The sequence below is a fragment of the Ornithorhynchus anatinus genome, chromosome 4, assembly GCF_004115215.2.
Source record: "Ornithorhynchus anatinus isolate Pmale09 chromosome 4, mOrnAna1.pri.v4, whole genome shotgun sequence".
Lineage (NCBI taxonomy): Eukaryota > Metazoa > Chordata > Mammalia > Monotremata > Ornithorhynchidae > Ornithorhynchus > Ornithorhynchus anatinus.
The window spans coordinates 33,617,358-33,641,218 of record NC_041731.1 but is presented as its reverse complement, the minus strand read 5'-3'; the positions used below and the strand labels follow the sequence as shown (position 1 = coordinate 33,641,218).

General features: G+C 46.8%; 1 protein-coding gene across 1 annotated transcript; it reads left to right on the top strand.

The window, feature by feature from the left end:
• Positions 1-1,920: 1,920 nt before the first annotated feature.
• Positions 1,921-18,263, top strand: PTGES (prostaglandin E synthase). The gene is made up of 3 exons (XM_029063686.2): positions 1,921-2,395; positions 8,995-9,077; positions 17,241-18,263. Exons 1-3 carry the CDS (start codon positions 2,288-2,290, stop codon positions 17,488-17,490), a joined length of 441 nt encoding a protein of 146 aa, XP_028919519.1. The 5' UTR covers positions 1,921-2,287; the 3' UTR covers positions 17,491-18,263.
• The last annotated feature ends 5,598 nt before the right edge of the window (positions 18,264-23,861 follow it).

The following is a 23,861-nucleotide window of genomic DNA, read 5'->3' as shown; positions in this document are numbered from 1 at the left end:
TAAGCACTTAACAAATACCAACATCATTATTATTATGCAAGGTAATCAGTCTGGACACGGTCTCTGTCCCACTTGGGGTTCACAGTTTTAATCCCCATTTTACAGATGATTTAACTGAGACATGGAGAAGTTAAGTGAATTGCCCAAGGTCACACAGCAGACAAGTGCCAGAACTAGAACCCAGGTCCTTCTGACTTACAGGCCTGTGCTCTATCCACTAGGCCAAGCTGCTTCCTATAAGTCCTACCGTTGCTGCTGTGGGTGAGAGGAATAAATAGCTAAATCGCTCCCCTAAATTACTCTGTTGAAGCTGCCATTTGAGGAAGATAGGGTATTTCTCTATGGATTGGTGGTATTAGTTAAGCACTTACTATGTGCCAAGTTAAGTGACTTGGGCAAGTCACTTAACTTCTCTGAGCCTCAGTTCCCTCATCTGTAAAATGGGGATTGAGTCTGTGAGCCCCACGTGGTACAGAGGACTACGTCCAACTCAATTTGCTTGTTTCCAACCCAGTGCTTAGTACAGTGCCTGGCACATAGTAAGCACTTAACAAATACCACAGTTCCTGTTATTATTATAAATAAACACTGTACTACAAGATAATCAGGTCCCAAATACGGCTGACAGTCTAAGTAGGTGAGAGAGCAGGGATTGAATCTAAGTAGGCAGAAGAGGAAGCATCGGCATGGAGAAGTGAAGTGATTTGCCCAGGGTAACAAAGCAGACAAACGGTGGAGCTGAGATTAGAACCCAGGTCCTTCTGACTCCCAGGCCTGTGATCTTTCCACTAGGCCACGTTGCTTCTCACACTGAGCCTTTGGAAACTTTCCCATAGCCTTCAAAAAATCACCCCCAAATGCTGTGCAAACAGAGAAGGTAGTGGACCTTGACAAAATATCTGGTGCAAATTCCCAAGCCCCTTCATCAGGTTTTACTGGGGGGAGAGGCCAGTTCAGCAGCCTGATTTAGGATTCTGTTTTGGGTTGCTTGGCTCTTGCCGTTCGCCCCTTCTCCGCTGCAGAAGGCTCGAATTCTTCAGTCCAGATGACCTTGAAAGCTGTAAATGAGGCGCTCTGAGTGTCTGGGGGTGGTGCAGAGGGCACCGCTTGTCAGCTGTGTGACTGTGGGCAAGTCACTTCACTTCTCTGTGCCTCAGTTACCTCATCAATAAAATGGGGATTAAGACTGTGAGCCTCATGTGGGACAATCGGATTACCCTGTATCTACCCCAGTGCTTAGAACAGTGCTCGGCACATAGGAAGCGCTTAACAAATACCAACGTTATTATTATTTAATAATGATTGCGGGGTTTGTAAAGCACTTACTATGTGCCAGGCACTGTACTAAGCCCTCAGATAGATACGAGATACTCAGATTGGACACAGTCCCTGTCCCTCGTAGATGTCACAGTCTTAATCCCCATTTTGCAAATGGGGTAACCGAGGCACAGAGAAGGTATGTGACTTGCCCTAGGTCACACAGCCGGCAAGTGGCGAAGTCAGGATTAGAAGCTAGGTCCTTCTGACTCCCAGGCCTAGGCTCTCTCCACTAGGCCACACCGCCTCTCTGCTTCTTTAAAATACCTTTTCCTCCTACAGAGCCTATTCCAGCCTAATTACAGGCCCTCCTGCTTGTGGCCTAGTACAGAGCTCCTCACACAGTAAGCGCTCAAGAAATACGATTGACCGACTGACTGACCGTTGACATTTACTGGCCACCTTCATCTGGTTTTCACCTCATCTTCCAGAAAAAAAAGCAACCTTGGAAATTCAACTTTATTCAGTAACAACTGTTTACTCTTTTACCCTGGAAAGAGGGGGAGGGTTTTGGGGTTTTGTTGTGTTTTTTTTTTTTTCTGAAGGAAATGCCTTGCCGTGAGGTTGCGGCAATCTGTTCTCTCTGAAGTTTAGATGCTGCAACGGAGAATTTGGCATTTCCTCCTAAAATACAGGGGCAGGGGCTAAACTAACTCCGGCTGAGGGCGTGTCGTTGATAAAGAAAAAAAGACCGAGTAGATGCAGCAGTCTCTTCACAAGGTTCTGTGCACGGAGGATGATTATAGACTAAAAGGAGAAACTTTATAAGCATTTTCCCTCTCCCTTCCTCCCTCCTCTCTCTCTCTCTGTTTCTTTCTCTCTTCTCCCCTCCCTGTTCCTGCCCCTTCTCTCACTCATTCACTCAGAGTCTGTCACGCACACGCACAGAACGCCTGCCTCTCCTCCAGAAGAAACCCTCCTCCAACCTCAGGCTTCAGAAGAGGACGAGAACCTCTCTCCAGACTCCAAAATGATGGAAAACGAAGTGTTCGCTTCTTTCACCCTCTACAGCACAATCCTGATTTTAAAAACTTACGTAGTGGCCATCATTACTGGACAAGTGAGGCTGCGGAAGAAGGTGAGTTGAATTCTCTCTGAAACTAACACTTTGCCCTCCTCGTTACGTCTCTGTATTAGTTTGGAAGAGCGAAATGAAACCCAGTTATTGAATGTAACCGCTAGCACTGTGTTGTAGGCTTAGAAAAAGTCAGAAGCTAAACATTTTTCCCTTATATGTCTACTCCAGTTTCCCTCTTTCTATCAGTTTTACCAGTGTTGTGGATCTCAGTCTTTAACATTTAAAGATTAGTTCACCTCTCAGACCTTCCATGCAGGTAAGTGCCCCTGAGGGAACATGCAGTTTTTGTTCAGTCGGCTTGACAGGAAAATCAGATTTCTTTTTGAGGTGCATTTCTGGTTGGCATGCCACTACTCCGTGCTCATGTCTGAACTTTACAGGGCAGACTCTCTGTTTTCTCTCAGAGGAATCTCATTTAGGAAGGAATGGAGTCTCCCAACCAAGAAGGATAGAAATTCAAGCCTAAATTCCTGAACTCCCAACAGATTTTCCCTCCAAGGCCACCGGGACCTTGAAGCTCAGGTTTCCGATAAGCAGTCCGACAAAATTCAGACTTTTTTTCGTATCGCTGGAGCTTGCCAACGAGCCAGGGCCCCTTTACAAAAATAAGATGAGAGAGTCAGAGAGAGCAAAGCAGAACAGTGAGATCGCAAGACGTAAAACTGTTCAAGATGGGACTGTGTTTCTGCCCGAATGATGATCAGAGTGTGTGTGTGTGTGTGTGTGTTGCGTGTGAGCCAGGAGGACAGGCCTGTTTTATATTATATAAAATTATGTGAGAATGTTTGCTATTTATCATAAGGCTAGGAGGCTCTATTCTCTCAGGGTATGCTAGTTTGGGTAGAGAAGGATAAAGGGTGGTGTTCACCTGTGATCTCAGGAGAATCCTGCTCTGCTTATTGATTATTCTGCCTAGCGATAGGCTTTACTGATTCAGTTCATGATGTTGCCCGGTGGCTACTTTTATTTTCCATTAATCAAAACAGAAAAATTGGTGGCCCATCAATGATGGGGAGAGGAATAGTTTTGGTAAAGGTGTGAAGTCAACAGGCAACCCTTTAATGGCTCGGTGCAGCAGAGCTGGGGCTGGTAGCAGCTGGTGAGAAGGAAACCCAGTGGCCCAGGACCCAAAGAAATGACTCCTAAGAATCTGAAATATGTTTCTGAGTCAGTGGTTTATGACCTCCTTTGATAATATCCTCCACTGGCCTCTCTTATAACCACTGACCAAGGTAGGAAATGGTGGTTAATTCAGAGCCATGCACACCGAAGCAAACAGTGAGAGTTCACCCAGAAATTCGTCTTTCAGTTGAACTTCCTGGAACCCTGAGAGCAGGGCGTCCTTCGGGGTCTCTAACCCCTACTTTGCTAGCTCACGACGCTGCATCTTTTCGATCAATCTATCAGTGGTATTTATTGAGCACTTACTATATGCAGAGCACTGTACTAAGTTCTTGGGAGAGTACCATGCAACGGAGTTAGCAGACACGTTTCCTGCTTGCGATAACCTTGTGCGCTGACTGACTTCTGTTCCTAAAGAGACATTCTTTTTCTGCATCTCTGATTGTTTAGTCTGTGTCCCCTCAGAATCTAACTGCTTCTCGATGCGATGAAAGTTCTGGGGAAGGAAGGATTTTCTGAAGGTGGAGAAGAGAAGGTTAAAAGGACAGGTTCTACTAAGGGTGCCTTAGGTAAGGCTAGGAGGTTTGGAGACGTCAGGATCTATGCAAGAAATCTGTTCCATGCCACTGGATTAAAAACAGAGCAGGGAGGAAAATGCCGCTTGTCTGCTGGGTGACCTTGGGTAAGTCACTTAAGCTTCTCCTTGCCTCAGTTACCTCATCTGTAAAATGGGGATTGAGACAGTGAGCTCCATGTGGAACGAAGACGGTGACCAACCCGACTTGCTTGTTTCCACCTCAGCACTTACAGCAGTGCCTGGAACACAGTAAGCGCTTAACACATTCGTTCAATAGCATTTATTGAGCGTTTACTATGGGCACAGCACTGTACTAAGCACTTGGAATGTACAATCTGGTAAGAGATAGAGACAATCCCTGCCCAGTAACAGGCTCACGGTCTAAACACACGCCACAGTTATTATCGGTCCAACCCCCTAATTATAGTAATGGTTTATCAGTTCACCAGGTCTGCTTCCCTGGGACATAATGGTAATCCCATCTCTGACCGATGGACAATGACCGTGGTCAAGTCAAGCCTCTCCCTGGGCCTCAGCTTCCCCATTCCATTTGTTAAGCACTCACTACATGTGAGGCACTGTACTAAACTTTGGGATAGATACAAGATAACCAGGTTGGACTCACGGTCTTAATCCCCATGTTGCCAATGAGATAATTGAGGCATAGAGAAGTGAAATGACTTGCCCGAGGTCACCCAACAGACAAGTGGTAGAGTTGGGATTAGAACCCAGATCTTTCTGACTCCCAGGCCTGTGCTCTTTCCACTAAGCCACCCGCTTCTATGGTATGGAGTGCTTCTTGTGGGTACTGTTGACGACATGGGAACCTGGCAAGAGGGAATGACTGGCTGAACACATCCCAGCACCCCTCTCTCCTGCCTCGTTCCGCTCTTTCCCCAGCCTTAAATTAGTCCTTCATAAGAGGGTGGCCCCATACTTTGGTGTCTTGGCTGAAAGGCAACGGCACCAATTGATCGCACTCTTCCGGGCCAGGTCAATCAATCAATTCAGTCAATTCATATTCAGTCAATCGATCGATCAATCAGTGGAGTTAGTGAGAACTTACTGTGTGGAGATCACTGTACTAAGTGTTTGGGAGACTATAGTAAGATAGAATCGGTAGATACCCTGCCCACAAGGTAAAAATGTGATTCTCACCTTGATGGGATAAGGGGCAAAAAAATGGGTACTCCATTTCTGAGGCAGTAATAATAATAATGGCATTTATTAAACACTTACTATGGGCAAAGCACTGTTCTAAGTGCTGGGGGGATACAAGGTGATCAGGTTGTCCCATGTGGGGCTCACAGTCTCAATCCCCATTTTAAAGATGAGATGAGTGAAGCACAGAGAAGTGAAGTGACTTGCCCAAAGTCACACAGCAGACAAGCGGCAGAGCCGGGATTAGAACTCATGACCTCTGACTCCCAAGCCCGGGCTCTTTCCACTGAGTCACGCTGCTTCCCTAGTGAAGTAGTGAAGAAGGGACTGTCCTTTAGAGACATTTGTGTTTGGTCGAAGGCTCACCACCAGCAACCCCATCTTTAAATAAGGACAATAATAATAATGATGATGGTGGTATTTGTAAAGCGTTTACTATGTTCCAGGCAAATCAAGTTGGACGCGGTCCCTAACATTCATTCGGTCGTATTTATTGAGGGCTTACCGTGTGCAGAGAACTATACTAAGCACTTGGGAAAGTACAATACAGAAATAAAGGGGACAATTCCTGCCCACAAGAAGCTCACAGTCCAGAATGGGGGAGACCGACATCAACACAAGTAAACAGTTATCAGTATAAATAAATAAAAATTACAAATATATGCATGAGTTCTGTGGGGTGGGGAGAGCTGGGAAGAGCAAATGGAGCGAGTCAGGGTGATGCAGAAGGGAGTGGGAGATAAGGAAAAATAGGGCTTAGACTGGGAAGGCCTCTTGGAGGAGATGTACGGCTTTGAAGGGGAGGGAGGGTAATTGTGTGGAGGATTGGAGGAGGGAAAGCGCTCCAGGCTAGAGGTAGGACGTGGGCCAGAGGTCGGTGGCGAGACAGGCGAGATGGAGGCACAGTGAGAAGTGTGAGGACTGGACTGTAGAAGGAGAGAAGGGAGGTGAGGTAGGAGGGGGCAAGGTGACGGAGAACTTGAAAGCCAATGGTGAAGAGTTTTTGTTTGATATGGAGGTGGAGATTTTTGAAGAGTGGGGTGATATGCCCTGAATGTTTGGGTAGTAAAATAATCCAGGCAGCAGAGTGAAGTATGGACTGGAGTGGGGAGAGACAGGAGGTTGGGAGGTCAGAAAGGAAGCTGATGCAGTAATCTAGGTGGGATAAGATAAGTGACTGTACTAACGTGGTAGAGGTTTGGATAGAGAGGAAAGGGTGGATTTTAGCGATAATAATAATAATAACATTGGTATTTGTTAAGCGCTTACTGTGTGATGTGCCGAGCACTGTTCTAAGCACTGGGGTAGATACAGGGTAATCAGGTCGTCCCACATGAGGCTCACAGTTTTAATCCCCATTTTACAGATGAGGTAACCGAGGCACCAAAATAATAATAATAATGGTATTTGTTAAGCGCTTACTATGTGCCGAGCACCGTTCTAAGAGCTGGGGTGGATACAAGGTAGTCAGGTTGTCCCACGTGGGGCTCACAGTTGTAATCCCCATTTTACAGATGAGGTAACAGAGGCACAGGAAAGTTAAGCGGCTTGCCCAAGCCCACGCAGCAGTAGAGCCGGGATTAGAACCCGTGTCCTCTGACTCCCAAGCCTGGGCTCTTTCCATTAAGCCACACTTGTGTGACGCTTACAGTCTCAATCCCCATTTTAAAGATGAGATAACTGAGGCCCAGAGAAGTGAAGTGACTTGACGAAGGCCACACAGCAGACAAGTGGCAGAACTGGGATTAAAACTCCTGACCTTCTGACTCTCAGGACCTTCCTCTATTCACTACACGATGCTGCTTCATAGCTCCTCCTCCCCCCGTGTGTCTCTCTCGCTTTCTCTCTCTCCCTTCCACTCTTCACACAGCATAGCACAGCATCTTTGTGGAGGAAATAGAAGATTATTTTTGGAAGTAATAATACTCTGGGGTAGGGAGCTGAGCGGGTCAGAATGCTGGAGAAAACAGGCTTCCAGAGTCCCACAAACTCTGGGGAAGGGAAAAAGGGATCTTTTTGGAGACTCTGGGAAGAGAGTGAAATCCGGCGAGGAAAGAAAGCCAACTCAGGCTAAGAGAGAAGAGAAGGGAGTGGGAGTTACTTTAAAAACAAATCAAAATGCTCAGTCCATGTCTCCCACTTTTCGAGAACCCCCAGTGACTGCCCATCCACCTCCTCATAAAAGAGAAATCCTTACCACTGGCCTGATTTCCTTCTACAACCCAGCTCCTCTAATACCAACCTACTCACCGTACTTTGATCTCGTCTATCTCACCATTGACCCTTTCCCACATCCTTCCTCTGGCCCCGAACTCTGTCATTTTCCACATCCAACAGTCTATCCCTCTTCCCAGCTTTGAAACCTTATAAAAATCCTATCTCCTCCAAGAAGACTTCTCCAACTAAGCCCTATCTCTCCCTTTCCCTTCTGCGGCACCCTTGAACTTGGATCTGTACACTTTATTCACCCCATCCTCAGCCCTACAGCACTTAGGTACGTATCCAGTATTTATTTTAATGTCTGTCTCTCCCTCTAGACCGTAAGCTCCTTATGGACAGGAACTATGTCTACCAAACTCTACTCTCCCAAGGCTTAATCCACTGCTCTGCTCACAGCAAGCTCTCCATAAATACGATTGTCGATTGACAAATATTCTATCCTGCGCTGGGCAGAGCCGAACGGAAGAGACCCAGTCTCAAGTGCCCTCTTACCTTTCTCTTCCTTCTCCTGTCCATTTTTCCTCTTTTATTTTCTTCTCTTGTTTTCCTGCTGTCCTCATTTATATAGCGAGAGACATAAATATGGATACTTCATGTCTATATCTACATCTATCTTGATTTATACTATATGTATCTACTTCTATAATTATTTATATATGTATATGTACAATTATACATCTATAAATATTTATATCTATAAATATCTGTATATATCTACATCTATAAATATCTACATGCATGCATACATGCATATCACATATATTATCCAGTTAGATAGACTTTTCGATTGGATTCGTCCGGGTAGTGTATTTTTCTGGTCTGTGACTGTCCTCGCTCCAGAGTTCACTTCCGTCCTAAAACCCTAAACCCCATCAGGAAGAAAAAGAACTGGGGGGATGGGGGAATGGGTGAAAAGTATTACCTCTAGCTTCAAGTGATTCTCAGTCCTCTGCTCTTCCAGGAGATTGGTCAGGGTACAGAAATATCCAGCTGGCTGCTTCTGCAATTAGATGCATACTCAAATCACCAGCTGCATCTTTTTATCTTCCAGAAATCTAGGCAAAAGTGAGTGTGTGTGTGTGTGTGTGTGTGTATAAAACAACAGAGGCCAGAGCTACCTCTTCAGACAACCAACTGTTCTGCCCACACGCAGCAGTTTTTAAACAAAAGAGAAAGCAGCAGCTTAGCAGAGAGAAGTGGGGGAGGAACTTGGGGTGAGGATTATTTTTTTCTACAGATATATTTCCCAATATAGTGTCAATCAATGGGAAATTGGGGTCAAATCAATGGAAATTTGCTTCAAGGACAGCGTTTTATCTCGGCATCTGTTCTATAAATTTAGAGCTGCCAGGACAGTGCCCTGCCCAGTTCATTCAGTGCTCTGGCCGCCGGGCCGCCGTGAATTAGGAATACGTGATCCATGTTGATCACGCAGCAGACCATGAATATCACACGTAGGTGCTGATCGACAGGGACTCTCTGCCTCTCAGGTAATAAACTCTTAGTAATGTCTTCCTAGGCCTTTGCCAACCCAGAAGACGCCATGAGACACGGAGGCCTGCAGTATTATCGGATCGACCAAGATGTGGAGAGATGCCTCAGGCAAGTACTGAGCCTTCGTGGCGGGGTGACCGGTGGTCACTAGCTCTCCCAGTAGCCTTCCCCCACTGCCTGCCATTTAGCAAAGAACAACTGCTGACCTCCAACACTGATGGTAGTTAATTATTAGGCCTGGGCAAGAAGGGCGATTTAGTGGAATCCTTCAGTCGGGGAGGCATTTTAATAATGATAATAGTAATAATAATGGATTTGTTAAGTGCTTACTTTGTGTCAGGCACTGTTTTAAGCACTGGGGTGGACAAGCGAACTGGGTTGGACCCAGTCTCTGTCCCATGTGGGATTCGCGGTCTCAACCCCCAATTTACGGATGAGGTGACTGAGGCATAGAGAAGTAAAGCGCCTTGCCCACGGTCACACAGCAGGCAAGTGGCGGAGCCAGGATTAGAACCCATGACCTTTCTGACTCCAAAGCCCGTGCTCTATCCACTACACCATTCTGCTTCTAGCTGCTTCACGTTAGGCTGAGGGTTCATTGTGGGCATGGAATGTGTCCGTTTATTGTTATATTGTACTCTCCCTAGCGCTTAGTAGAGTGTTTTGCACACAGTAGGCACTCAGTAAATGCAATTGAATGGGTGAATGAATGAACTCTGTTTTCAGAGCAGTCAACCCGGTGTCCATTAACCTACATCAACTACGCCAATGAGCCTATGCCCGGAGTCTGAAAAATCAGGGTGGAACCTAAAGAAAAAAAATTAAAAACAATCACGCAGTAGGTTTAAAATAAATGAATGATTCTCTGTTCTCCCTTTTATTATGTTTTTCTTACGTATTCCTGGAAGTGTGGGTTTATGAGAGAACAGTGATTGTATGTGTTTCCTGCAGGCAGATATTTATGTTGCATTCGCCGGAGGAGGCTTCTAGGGGCCGGTGAGGGATATTAGGGCTGAGGTCAAGGCAGATTTAGAAAGCAGGTGACAACTGGGAGATGGATTTTGAACCCGTTGTAGTTGCATTGTTTGTGCGTTAGCCGAACGGAGTAAAATTTCAAGGGTAGCTGAAGAGAAATCTGGTCACATCTGGCCCTGTAGACAACAGGTCTTTCCCTCCATTGGCTGGTTTCACTGGGGAGGACAAGACGTGACTGGAAGCAGCTCTCAGCCAGAAGGGGACATATAAAACCGGCTATTGAATTTCCCAACCAGGGAAACTTTGTGTAGTAAAATGTTGCAACACCTTGACGCTACAGTGCAGGCAAAGAGAGAGGAGAAGGAAGTGAGCAAGTCTGGCCTGGAGCGGCACTGCTTTCATTTGGTCATTCGGCCGACTTCGGCCTTAAAAAGGGTGGTCATTATTCTGAACCGCACATTCCAAGCCCCTCCGGCCCCGGGTCCCTCCCTTTGTTCCAGCTCATTGGCCCTGGATTGTGTTACCGGAAAAACCTTGGCTCCTGAAAAGTACAAGAACAGGATCTTAGTTCTTACCCTTTCCTCTTTCTCTATCTCAGGCCCCCCCACCCATCTCTCCCCCTAAGGGAGCTAGGTTCCATCCGCTGATGCCTCCGCTGCGGGAGCTGCCGAGTTTTTTGGCCGCCCAGACATGGGGTTGGGGTTCAGAACTGTTCCCCTGTTGTGTGGAGTGTGACTTCCAATCAATCAGTCGATGGTATTTATTCATTTATGGAGAAGCAACGTGTCCTGGTGGATAGAGCTCGGGTCTGGGCGTCAGAAGGACAGGGGTTCTAATTCCGGCTCCGTCGCTTGTCTGCTCTGTGACCTTGGGCAGGTCCCTTAGCTTCTCTGTGCCTCAGTTACCTCAGCTGTAAAACGGGGATTAAGACTGTGAGCCCCGTGTGGGGCACGGACTGTGTCCAACCCGATTTGCTTGTAGCCACCCCAGTGCTTAGTAAAGTGTCCGGCACATAGTAAGCACTTAACTTGTATTCTCCCAAGCGCTTAGTACAGTGCCCTGCACACAGAAACCGCTCAATAAATGCGACTGAATGAATGAATGAATGAATGAATGAATGAACGAGGTCCTCAGGAACAAGGCATGTGTCTTTGAAACATTCAGCTGAGTGCTTTGTTAACTGAAGTCACTCAGTCAAGCATCATCCAGGGGATAAAAAAAAAGACCCTGGTAAACAGACAGACCCAATTGTTATAATTGGGAGAGGTGGGGATTCCGAAGCCCCTCCATCTGAATCAGAGAAGGCTTGCTGGAGGAGGCAGGTTTGGAAGGAAAAGAAAGAGTATTTAGCAGGTGCGTGGATTGGGAAGCCAAGGGAGAAACCTTGACCCATTCATTTAAATGATTTTGGAGTTGCTGGAGTTGACACGTTTCAAATTTCATGTTCCGTTTTTTGTCTGCCGCCTTCCAGTACCCTCCGTGGGCTCGGTCACCTAGTGTGAACCAGGTGCCCCGATGCGACAAAGAATGAGATTGGGTGTATATTCTGACTCAGAGGAGGTGAGAGAGCCAGGATGCTGGGAAGCCAGCAAGCCTTCAGAGGAGGTCTTGGCGGTGCCGCAAGCTTTTAGGAAGCTCTCCAACCCACGCGACTGTGTTTTATTTCTTCCCTACTGAAGGAATGTTTGAGAGAAAGCCCTGGGCAGAGAGCAAACCCAGTTCCAGGTTCCCAGACTCCATATTTCTGTCCGTGGCAGCGGCAGGATCTCAGAACTAGTGATTTCTCTCTCTGTCCCCTCAGTTCCACTAACGAGATCTGAGGGTTCAGGGTCGGAATGAGGGAAACCTAGAAGAGGCAGCCTGGTTGTCGGAGAGCTCGGCCACTGGCTGTTTCCAACGAGATGCAGAGTGTGGTGGTGGTGGTTGGGCTGAGGAGAGGATGTAAACAGGGACCGCGATTTGATCTTTCACACTTAACCCCGTTCCCTTATTATCTCTGTCACTGGCTCGGCCGTGCTGGGAGTATAACGGGCACTGCCTAGTTCTTAACGGCGGGCCGTTTAATGTAGCTCTTAACCAAGAACCAACATTTCTCCCTTTACTGTCAACAAAGCAATCTGGGACTTAAGCGACCTGGGCCAGGGAGAGTTTGGTCGTTGGAGTCTAGAAGCAGCTGAGCGATATGGATTTTTTTAATAGTGGTATTTGGTAAGCGCTTACTACATGTCAAAAACTGTTCTAAGCGCCGGGGTAGGTACAAGTTAGGTCGGATACAGTCCCTATCCTGCATGGGGCTTACTCTTAAAGGTCTCCAGTGAAAGAGATGCCATAATCTCCTTTGATTGTCAATTTCCACATCTCACCGGTCAATCTATCCATCAGTGGTCTTTATTGAGCGCTTGCTGTGTGCAGAGCACTGTACTAAGAACCCGAGAGAGTACAATACAACAGAGTTGGCAGTCATGTTCCTTGCACGCAATGAGTTTAAAGTCAAGAAGGGGAGACAGACAATACTATAAATGAATAACTTATAATGTATAATTGAAGATATGTACCTAAGTGCGGTGGGGAGTCAGACCAATATCAAACCCTCAAATCAAAGTGTTAGAAGCTGATTCCCCACCCCAAAACTCTCGTCAAAAAAAGAGAAGGAAACAGGAGGGTGTGAGAGGGAGTGAAATACTGTCTGGCTTGTTGAGAAGCAGCATAACCTAGTGGATAGAGCAAAGGCCCGGGAGTCAGAAGAACCCAACTTCTAATCCCGACTCTACACTAGTCGGCTGTGTGACCTCGGGCAAGTCACTTACCTTCTCTATGCCTCAGTCTCCTCATCTGTAAAATGGGAATTAAGGCTGTGAGCCCTATTGTAGGACAGGGACTGTTTCCAACCCCATTAAATTGTATCTACCCCAGCACAGTATCTGACAACTAGTAAGCACTTAACAAATACCTCAATTATTCTTATTATTATCAGATGTCCTCCTACCACGGCCCCCCGTCAGGCCCATTGGCAGCTGGACGAAGGGGTCGCATCACCCGGGCCACAGACTACAGCGGTTCACCCTGGGCTCTGTTTACATGAACTTTCATTTGGCGAAGGGCCAAACGCAGGAAGTTGGGGGACTGGTGGCCAAGGAAACCACAGAGTCCCACTCACCAACAACGGGGAACAAAGTTCATTCAATTGTATTTACTGAGCACCGCCTGGGTGCAAAGCACTGTACTGAGCACTTGGGAGCGTACACTATCACAGTGGTAGAAAACAGCTGGAGGGCACCTAACTGGAGGGCTCCATAAGCCACTGCCAAAATATCTGTGAAGCATAAAAATATACTGGAAAATCTCTTCTCTCCATCGTTTGCTCAAATCCTCCATCTTTTGAAAACCAACCCAACTGAGACAAGGATGGTCCTCAGATCTGAAGCCCAGCCTTGCAGCCTAGGCTCATACTAGTAAAAATAGTAGTAATTATTATTATTATTATGTATTTCTTAAGTGTTAACTATGTGTCAGGCATAGGTATCTTGGGGTGGATACAAGCAGATCGGGTTGGACACAGCCCCACGAGGGGCTCACAGTCTCAATCACCACTGTACGGATGAGGGAACTGAGGCACAGAGTAGTGAAGTGACTTGCTCAAGGTTACACAGCAGACAAGTGGCAGAGCTGGAATTAGAACCCAAGACCTTCTGACTTGTAGGTCTGGGCTCTAATCACTACGCCATGCTGCTTCTCACTACGCTATCCTTCACCAAACTCAACCTCTCAATAGTCCGTCAGGCGGCTTGTAGCTCCATCGTGCAAGTGTGGAAGCTGAGGCAGGAAGGAATGCTCGCTCCAGCAGAAGAACCCAGGGTGGTGTAGAACTTGCATACAAACTGAAGAACACATTAACAGGTGGCCCAGGAGTGTTTGAAGCTGATCCCCCCAGCTCCCCAAAACTCCCCTCAGAGAAAGAGAAAGAAATGGAAGTCGTAAGAGGGAGTGAAATGGTGGTTGGCTTGTCGTTTATCAGTTTATGAGGTTGAGGATTAAAAGATGAGATCTTCAGTTGTTATTATGATTTTTTAACATGAGCTGAGTCCCAACAACAGTCAAGGCGCTCTCTAAACAGTGGAATTAGACCCGATCTTGGCCGGAGGGTTGACATTCCAAGAGGTGGATTAAAAGGGTTGGTTCCGTCAGCACTGAGGGTGAAGGTAGAAGTGCAGTGGGGTTGGGTTCCCAAACTAATTACACCCCTTCTCTGCCACCTCCCTTTGGGGAGAAATCACCCTGGTTGCAAAAGAATGGGAGCAGGGGAAATGGCAGCGTTTGTCCAAAGAGAATAAGCGTGACCCCTCCTAGTGGAACTAGGGCAGGTGGTTATGTTTGGGGAAAACAGTGATTTGGGAAGAACTGGGATTTTGGTGCACTGGAAGCACTATGGAGTTGGGAAGCAGATTCTTTTTTTTTCCTTCTTTTTAATGGCATTTGTTAAGCGCTTACTATGTGCCAGGCACTTTACTAAGCGCGGGGGTAGATAAAAGCTAATCTGGTTGGATACAGTCCACATCCCGAGCTCACGGTCTTAATCCCCATTTTACAGATGAGGTAACTGAGGCACAGAGAAGTGAAGTGATTTGCCCAAGGTTACACAGCAGCAAAGTGCCGGAGCCGGGATTAGAAGGCAGTTCCTTCTGACTCCTAGGCCCTAGGCCCAAGCACTAGACCACAGTGCTTCTCACTTTCTTGCACTCAGAGTTCTGCTCGGGCATACGTAGTGCTAGGGAATTTATGTGTGTGCTTCCCACCCTACTTCTCTAATGAGAACGTGGACCAGTGAGACAAGAACTCAACTAACTTGATCATCAATGTATGGAGACTGGTAGAAATGCCCGTACTTGGCCCTCAGCTATAAGGAAATTAAGGTTAGCACACTTCATGGAAAATATCCACCAGCACTAATTAGCAGCTGTTAGCTCTCAAAACAATTGAGTGCTTACTTTGTGCAGACTAGTGTACCAAGCACTTGGGAGAGTGCTATGTAACAGAGTCGGTAGTAATAATAATAACAGTGATAATAACTGTGGTATTTGTTAAGCGCTTACTATGTTCCAGGCACTGTACTAAGTGCTGGGTAGATACAAGCAAATCGGGTTGGACAGAGTCCCTGTTTCATGTGGGGCTCACAGTCTCAATCCCCATCTTCCAGATGTGGTAACTGAGTCACAGAGAAGTGAAGTGACTTGCACAGGGCCACACAGAAGACGAGTGGCGGAGCCGGGATTAGAATCCATGACCTTCTGACTTCCCAGGCCCGTGCTTTATCGACACTTTCCCTACGCACAAGAAGCTTAGGGTCTAGAGGGGAAGACAGACATTAATACAAATGAATTAATTACAGGTGTGTTCATAAAGCGCTGGGGGGCTGAGAGTGGGGTGAATAAAGGGGACAAATCCAAGCGCCAGGGCAACACAGAAAGTAGAGGGAGAAGTGGAAATGAGGGCTCAGTCAGCGGAGATCTCTTGGAGAAGATGTGATTTTTTAATTAGGCTTTGAAGGTGGGGAAGGTGATGGTCTGTCAGATATGAAGGGGGAGGGAGTTCCAAACCAGAGGCAGGACGCGGGCAAGGGGTCGGCAACAAGATAGACGAGATTGAGGGACAGTGAGTAGGTTGCATCAGAGAAGCGGAGTAGGAAGTCAGAGGTAAGGTAGGAGGGATGGAGCTGACTGTTTTAAAGCCTATGCTAAGCTCTCCGGTCAGAGTCTTTATATGCAGGTGTCGGTGGCCTCCCTCCTCATCTTTTGATCTCCCTGTATGAAGCCACAGTGCCTTAGAATAGATCGGGTTCCAGAAATCTTGCACCCATGATTATTGGTTTCCAGAAAAGATAAAGATCGTGTGGGTAGGAACATGCAACATTGAGAAGTTGGGCAGCAGTAGGAGGGGGGATAAGGAGAAACCGGCGGGCCTCATTTATATTTATAAACGTTCGGCCTGCATCTAGTAGCATGGCCTAGTGGAAAGAGCGTGGGCCTGGATGTCAGAGGACCGAGGTTCTAATCCAGCTCCACCGTGCGCCGGCTATGCGACTCTGGGCGAGTCCCTTAACTTCTCCATGCCTCATTGACCTTTCCTGTAAAATGGGAATTCGATACCTGTTATTCCTTTTAGACCTTGAGCCCCATGTAGGGCAGGGACCGTGTCTGACATGATTGCCCTGTATCTTCCGCAGCGCTTAAAACGGTGCTTGAGACATAGTAAGAGCTTAACAAGTATCTTAGTGGATAGAGCACGGGCCTGGGAGTCAGAAGGGCCTGGGTTCTAATCCCGGCCCTACCACTTGTCTGCTCCGTGATTCTGGGCACGTGTTCTCTGTGCCTCAATTCCCTCATCTGTAAAATGGGAGTTAAGAGTGGGAGCCCCATGTGGGACGGGGACCGTGTCCAACCTGATCAACTGGTACCTATTCCAGTGCTTGGCACATAGTAAGCCCTTAGCAAATACCATAATTATTATTAAATACCACCATTATTATCTCAATGCAAACCGGTGCAGAAGGAGCTCTCCCCAGTGCGAAAGAAGAGGCTGACGTTTCTGAGACTATGTAACGGAAGTCTGCACTCCAAGTGAGGGAGTAACAGTAGGGAAGGATTACGGTGGGAATCATTCATTCGATTGTATTTATTAAGCACTTACCGTGTGCAGAGCACTGATCTAAGCACTTGGGAAAGTACAATATAATAATATTGTAATATAATAATAATAATATGAGAAACAGTGGCATTCCCTGCCCACAGTGAGCTCACAGACTTGTTGGAGGGGAGACAGACATCAGTGCAAACCAGTAAAATTGCAGAAATATACATAAGTGCTGTGGGGCTGGGACGGCAGGGAAGAACGAAGGGAGCAAGTCAGGACGTCGCAGAAGGGAGTGGGAGATGAGGAAGAGTGGGGCTTAGTCTGGGAAGGTCTCTTGGAGGAGATGGGCCTCCAATAAGGCTTTGAAGGGGGAGAGAGTAATTGTCTGCCACTACTGAGAAGGGAGGGTGTTACAGGCCAGAGGCAGGACGCGGACCAGGGATCGGCGGCGAGACGGGTGAGATCGGGGCACAGTGAGAAGGTCGGCACTAGAGGAGTGAAATACGCGGGCTGGGTTGTAGAAGGATCTCCTCTAGTTCTTCATCCGTGACGGGGCCATGGAGCCGGCTACCGTGAGGTGGGATTTGAGAACCGGGGGTCCGGAAGCAGGGGGGCAACAGATGAGGGCGGGTCCCCCAGCGTACTTGATCTCTACCGTTTCCATTCCAGAGCCCATCGGAATGATATGGAGACCATCTTCCCCTTCCTGTTTCTGGGAGCCATCTACTCCTTCCTCCACCCCAACCTCTTTATAGCCCGGATACACTTCCTCGTCTTCTTCGTGGGGCGGATGGTTCACACCGTGGCCTACCTGATGAAGTTGAAAGCTCCCACCCGCTCTGTGGCCTACTGCCTAGCCCAGCTCCCTTGTTTCTCCATGGCTCTGCAGATCCTCCTGTCCGTCATAAAGAACTGGTGATAGGCAACCGAGTGTGGGGCCACGCTCTGAAGAGGGAGGACGATGACCGCGGGTTTCCAAGAGACCCTGGCACCCCAGCAGCCGCCCTCCCCCCCCAAAACGTGCCCCCTTCTGGATCCTCACTGCAGGAATTTCCGGATTGACGAGCCTCCTGGATGGCGAGCAACTTGCAGGATGCCTCTGCTTGTGTGAGCGTGCTTGCTTTCCCATATATTTAGATATACACCTGAGTGTGTGCGAGTGTGTATGAGTGCATGTACGCCCATATATTTAGGCATACAGGTGCGTGTGCGTATGCAAGTGAGTGTGTGTATGTATGTGCGCCCATATATTTAGGTATACACGTGTGTGTGTTTGTGTATGTATATGTGTGTGCTTCTACGTCCATATATTTAGATATTTATGTGTGTGTCTATGCATGTGTACTTATTTGTGGGCATACGTCTATGTATGTACGCCCATATATTTAGGTAGACGTGTGTGCGTCTGTATGTGCATGTGTGTTTGTGTATCTGAATGATCGCAGGTGCTTGTAAGTGTGAGAATGCTTGGTTAGAGGCAGGAGGGGATGACTGTTGGCATAAGGGTAGATTAACTCCAGGAATTCAGTGGGAGGCTGGAGACCAAGGGCTTTATTGAGGTGGCCCTTCAGATACAAACTCCACTATAGTAATCGATCGGTCGATCATACTGATTAAGCTGCTACCGTGTGCAGAGCTCTGTACTAAGCGCACGGTAGAGTACAATAGAATTTCTAGACATAATCCCTCCCCTTAAAGAGTTTACAATCTAGTAGGGGAGACAGACGTTAAGATTAATTTACAGATAGAAAAAGGAGATACATATATATGTATATATATATTTGAATTAGTGCTTACGTAAGAGCATATTTAAGGTGAATTAGCGCTTAAGTGAGGCGCATTTAAGGTGTGTAAAAGATGCTTTGGGAGGTCGCTTAAATGCTGAGCAGACAGTAGGGATGTAAGCGTGGAGATTACAAATTAATCAGGGTGAGCTTCCTGGAGGAAATATGATTTCAGAAGGGCCTTGAAGGGAGAGCTGTGGGCTGTCAGCTCTGGAGGTGTGAGGGAATTCGGGCAATGGGGGAAGATGAGAGCAAGAGGGGAGTAGCAGGAGAGACAAGAACAAAGCATGGTGAGTAGGTTAGTTTGAGACATAAAGGGTGTGATCTGGGGTGTACTGACAGTTGAGAGTGGATTCGTAGGACAGAGAGAGCTAAATACCCTAGAGATAGTGGTCAGGAGTTTCTGCCCATTGCAGAGAGGAATGGGTTACCATTGGAGTTGTTAGAGGATTTGGGAGATGAGTCCGGAGTAGCATTATAGAAAAATGATCCAGGCAGCAGAGTGAAGTCTGGCCTGGAAAAAGGAGAGGCTGGAGGCCTGGGGCTTGATGACGATGCTGATGCATTAGTGAAAAAAGGTTATGATAGTTGTTCGGACCGACATGATGGTCATGTGGATGGAGAAGCAAGAATTGGATCCTGGAAATGTTGTGGAGGAAAAATCCAGCAGGATTTGGTGACGGACCGATTATGGGAGTTGAAAGAGAGGGAGGAATCAAAGATAATGTCAAGATTGCAGGCTTCTGAGACAGGGAGGATGACTGGTCAACAATAATGGGATTGTTAGGGAGAGGAGAGGAGCTGGGAGAGAAGATGACGAGTCCGGTTTTGGGTATATTGAGCTTGAAGTGGCAGAGGGACATCCACATGGAGATATCCTGAAAAATGTGAGATTTCAGGGAAAGAGAGGGGCCAGAGCTAAAATCAGGTGGATTTGGAAGTTATCTTCATAGAGATGGTAGGTGAAACCATGAGAGTAGCTGAATTCCCCAAGGGAGTAAATGTAAAGTGAGAAGAGAAGGAGACCCAGAACAGAGCCCTGATGAACAACCATGGGGAAAAGTAGTTGTCCGTGAAGGAAACAGAAACATCAACCAGAGAGGTAAGCAGGATACTGGCAAACCCAGAGCTGGAGAAGGTTTCCAGTAGAAGAAAACGATCTATTCTGTTGAAGGCAGCTGGAAGGTCAAGGAGGATTAGGACAGAGATCCTAGGTCTGTTAGATTTGGGAAGAAGGAGGTCATAGTGATCTTGGAGAGAGTGGCCTTAGTAGACTGAAGAGGACCGAGATTGGATTGTAGAAGGTCAAGAAGGGAGTTTGAGGAAAGCAGAGGCAGTGGGTTTATACAATCTGCTTGATACACTTGGACAGGAATTGAAGAAGGGAGAGGGGCTGATAGCTGGATGGTCCAATGGGACCCTGAGAAGGTGTTTTTAGGAGAGGGGAGAAGTGGGGAATATTTGAAGACAGAGTGAAAGGCACCATCAGAGGGAGAGAAATTTGAAAATGGCATTCAGGGTGTGAAGAAGTGTGGGTACAAGGGTTTTTAGACTGTGAGATGGGTTTGCTAAGGAATCACTCGTGGAGGGGGTAGATTTTGAACGCATTCAGATGTTTGGAGAGTCGGCCGAGAATGACAAGAGATATGTCACAGGAAACTCTAAATGTGCCTGGCTCTCTGAAGAAATTAGTTCTTATTTCACTTTCCTATATCGTCAGGCTCTTAAGCAGGACTGCCCTGCCTAGTTGATCTCGAGAAAAAGTGCTGATTTATTTCCCAATCAGTCCAGTGAGGATGTGAGCGGTATCCCTCCTATCTAGATTGTGAGTCCTATGTGGGGCAGGGACTATGACTAACCTGATAAACCTGTATCCACCCCAGTGGTTAGAACAGTGCTTGCCACATAGTAAGCGCTTAACAAATATTATCATCATTGTTATCTTTATTATTATTATCGTTATTATTATTATTACTTCTAGGATCAGGTCAGGAATGGGCATGCCTGTTTCTCTGATGGAAGTCCAGAGAAATTCTTCCATTAATAATGATAACGATAATGATAATAGGAAGAATATAAAAAGTATCCTTATCACTATAACCACCTTCAAGTGGCCATTTATTGATCCATTCAGTGATTCTTTTTGAACACCTCCTGTGGGCAGAATACTGTACTAAGTGCTGGGGAAAAATACAAGAATGACAAATCTTCATGATAAATCTACAAGATTTAAGATAAATCTTTATGATAATAAATGATAAATCTACAAGAATGATAAATACTAACCTCCAGAGGCTCGAAATCTAAGAAGAAGGAAGGGGGATTGGTGATGAATGCAGAAGGAAGGATGGAAAGAAAAATCACAAAACAATGTGAGAAAAAAGGCCAACACTAAAGCAAATCAAGTCTCAATACATCATTATCATTAAAGGAGCAGTCTTCGGGCTTGTCATCGCTCCAGAAGTCCGGTCCAGATTCCGACGGTCACAAATGTACCGAAAAGTTCTAAGGGTTTGGAACCTCTCCTTCTGTCTGTCCCGGTCCCAGTGCTCTCGGTGGGCCGGGCAGGACAGGAAACCGAGAACGTAGAAAGGATGGGAACCCAATTTGCGCAACCTCAGAGACTGCACAGAAGACACATCTTTACTGTCTTGCCTGAGATATACATTAAAGGTATTTTTAATTACTACTAAACTGCATTTTTTGGTAAACTTACCCTCAAAACTTAATTGACTTTTGCTTAATTGTGTCTACTGCTGCCCAAGTCAATGATGATGAAGTTTCCAGGCTTTCCCGGTGGCCTCACTTGTATCAGCAGTGAAATTCAGGCCTTGACTAGAGCTTAAATAAGCTGGAGTATTAAATGACCCTACTGTCTTACTTTACCTGTTGTTGAACAATGATGGCGTAATGTTGTATTTTACACTTCCTTTGCAGCGACTCCTGTCATCTCATTCACTTTCCCAGAATCCGTATGCAGTAAGGAACAGCGGGAGATATTCTCCTGACTCTACTTCACTAGAAAGCTGCGTGGCCTAGTGGAAAGACCATGGGCCCGGGAGTCAGAAAGGCCCGGGTCCTAATCCTGGCTCCACCACTTTGCTGTGTGTCTTTGGGCAAGTCACTTAACTTCTCTGTGCCTCCGTTTCCTCATCTCTAAAATGGGAATTCAATACCTGTTCTCCCTCCTTCTCAGTCTGTAAACCCCATGTGGCGTGGCTCAGTGGAAGGAACCCAGGCTTGGGAGTCAGAGGCCATGGGTTCGAATCCCGGCTCCGCCGCTTGCCAGCTGTGTGACTTTGGGCAGGTCACTTCATTTCTCTGTGCCTCAGTTACCTCCTGTAAAATGGGGATTAAAAACCGTGAGCCCCACGTGGGACAACCTGATCACCTTGTATCCCCCCAGAGCTTAGAACAGTGCTTTGCACATAGTAAGCGCTTAACAAATACCACCATTATTATTATGTTGGACAGGGACTTTGTCAGATCTGGATATTCTGCATCTTCCCTAGTGCATAGGACAGTGCTTGGCACATAGTAAGTGCTTAACAAATTCCATTATTATAATTGTTTTTCTTCTTACTTTTGTTTTTATTACCATTAGGAAACTGAGGTGCAGAGAGGTTAACTGGTTAAGTCTATTCAGTGGATCAGTGATAGAGCCAGAAACAAAATTCCTAACTGTCCATCTAATATTTATTCTCCACGATGCCTGTTTCCTTCCCGCTGTTCCATCATGTAGAATAATAATAATAATAATAATGATAATAATGACATTTGTTAAGCGCTTACTATGTGCAAAGCACTGTTCTAAGCGCTGGGGAGGATACAAGTTGATCAGGTTGTCCCACGTGGGGCTCACAGTCTTCATCCCCGTTTTACAGATGGGGTAACTGAGGCCCAGAGAAGTGAAGTGATTTGCCCAAAGTCACACAGCTGACAAGTGACTGAGCTGGGATTTGAACCCATGACCTCTGAAGCCCAAGCCCGGGCTCTTTCCACTGAGCCACGCTGCTTCTCGGGTAGAATTCTGTGTAGAATGCCACAGTAAAGTGAAAACCAAGCTTGGGTCGGCTTGTCCTCTGACCCCTTCCCCCACTCTCGCAATGACATGGGGGTCCATCTGCAAAATAGGAAAGAATAAGGCCCATCTACGCTCTCAGGGCACCACTGGTGAGAGACCTCCTCTTCCGTGAGCGGAGACTGAATGAGCCAACAGTCGATTAGACTGTAAGCCCGTCGATAGGCAGGGACTGTCTCTATCTGTTGCCGAATTTTCCATTCCAAGCGCTTAGTACAGTGCTCTGCACAGAGCGCTCAATAAATACTATTGAATGAATGAAAGAGACGACGGTTTCTCGGAGATTGGCTTGGCTTCCAGATGCTAACAGGAAAGAGATCTAGTCAGTCAATCATATTTACTTAGCACTTCCCGTGTGCGGAGCACTATCCTAAACGCTCGGGAGAGTACAATGTAACAATATAACGGACACATTCCCTGCTCACCACGAGCTCACAGACTAAAGATGGAGACTGTAAATAATAGTAATAATAATAATGTTGGTATTTGTTAAGCGCTGACTATGTGCAGAGCACTGTTCTAAGCGCTGGGGGAGATACAGGGTCATCAGGTGGTGCCACGTGGGGCTCACAGTCTTAATCCCCATTTTACAGATGAGGTAACTAAAGCACAGAGAAGTGAAGTGATTTGCCCACAGTCACATAGCTGACAAGTGACAGAGTGGAAATTCGAACCCATGACCTCTGACTCCTAAGCCCGGACTCTTTCCACTGAGCCATGCTGAAATAAATAAATAAAGATATAATAATAATTATGGTTTTTGTTAAGCACTTACTATGTGCCAGACACTGTACTAAGCGCAGGGGTGGATCCAAGCAAATCAGCCTGGCCACGGTCCCTTCTTGTCCCACGTGGGGCTCACAGTCTCAATCCCCATTTTACAGATGAGGGAATTGAGGCCCAGAGAAGTTAAGAGACCTGCCCAAGGTCACACAGCAGACAAGTGGAGGAGCCAGGATCAGAACCCATGACATTCTGAGCTCTATCCACCACACTTTAGAATTAACGTGGTGACAGTTCGGATGGAGAGGAAAGGGCGGATTGTTGCGATGCGGTGAAAGTCGAACCGACGGGATTCGGCGATGGATTGAATACGCGGGTCGAAGGAGAGAAAGGAGTCAAGGATATCGTCAAGGTTACGGGCTTGAGAGACAGGGAGGATGGTGGTGCCGTCTGCAGTGATGGGAGAGTCACGGGGAGGACAGGGATTGGGTGGGAAGATAAGGAGCTCCGTTTTAGACACGTTGAGGTGAATCGTCCATTCCAAGTGCTTAGTACAGTCTCTGCACATAGTGAGCGCTCAATAAATACTACTGAATGAATGAAGGTGATGGCAGGACATCCAAGTAGGGATTTAGGAGGGAGGAATTCCCAGATGTTACCTCTTTTCCCTTTTGAGGACTCGGTCTGGGAATGGCATCCCGG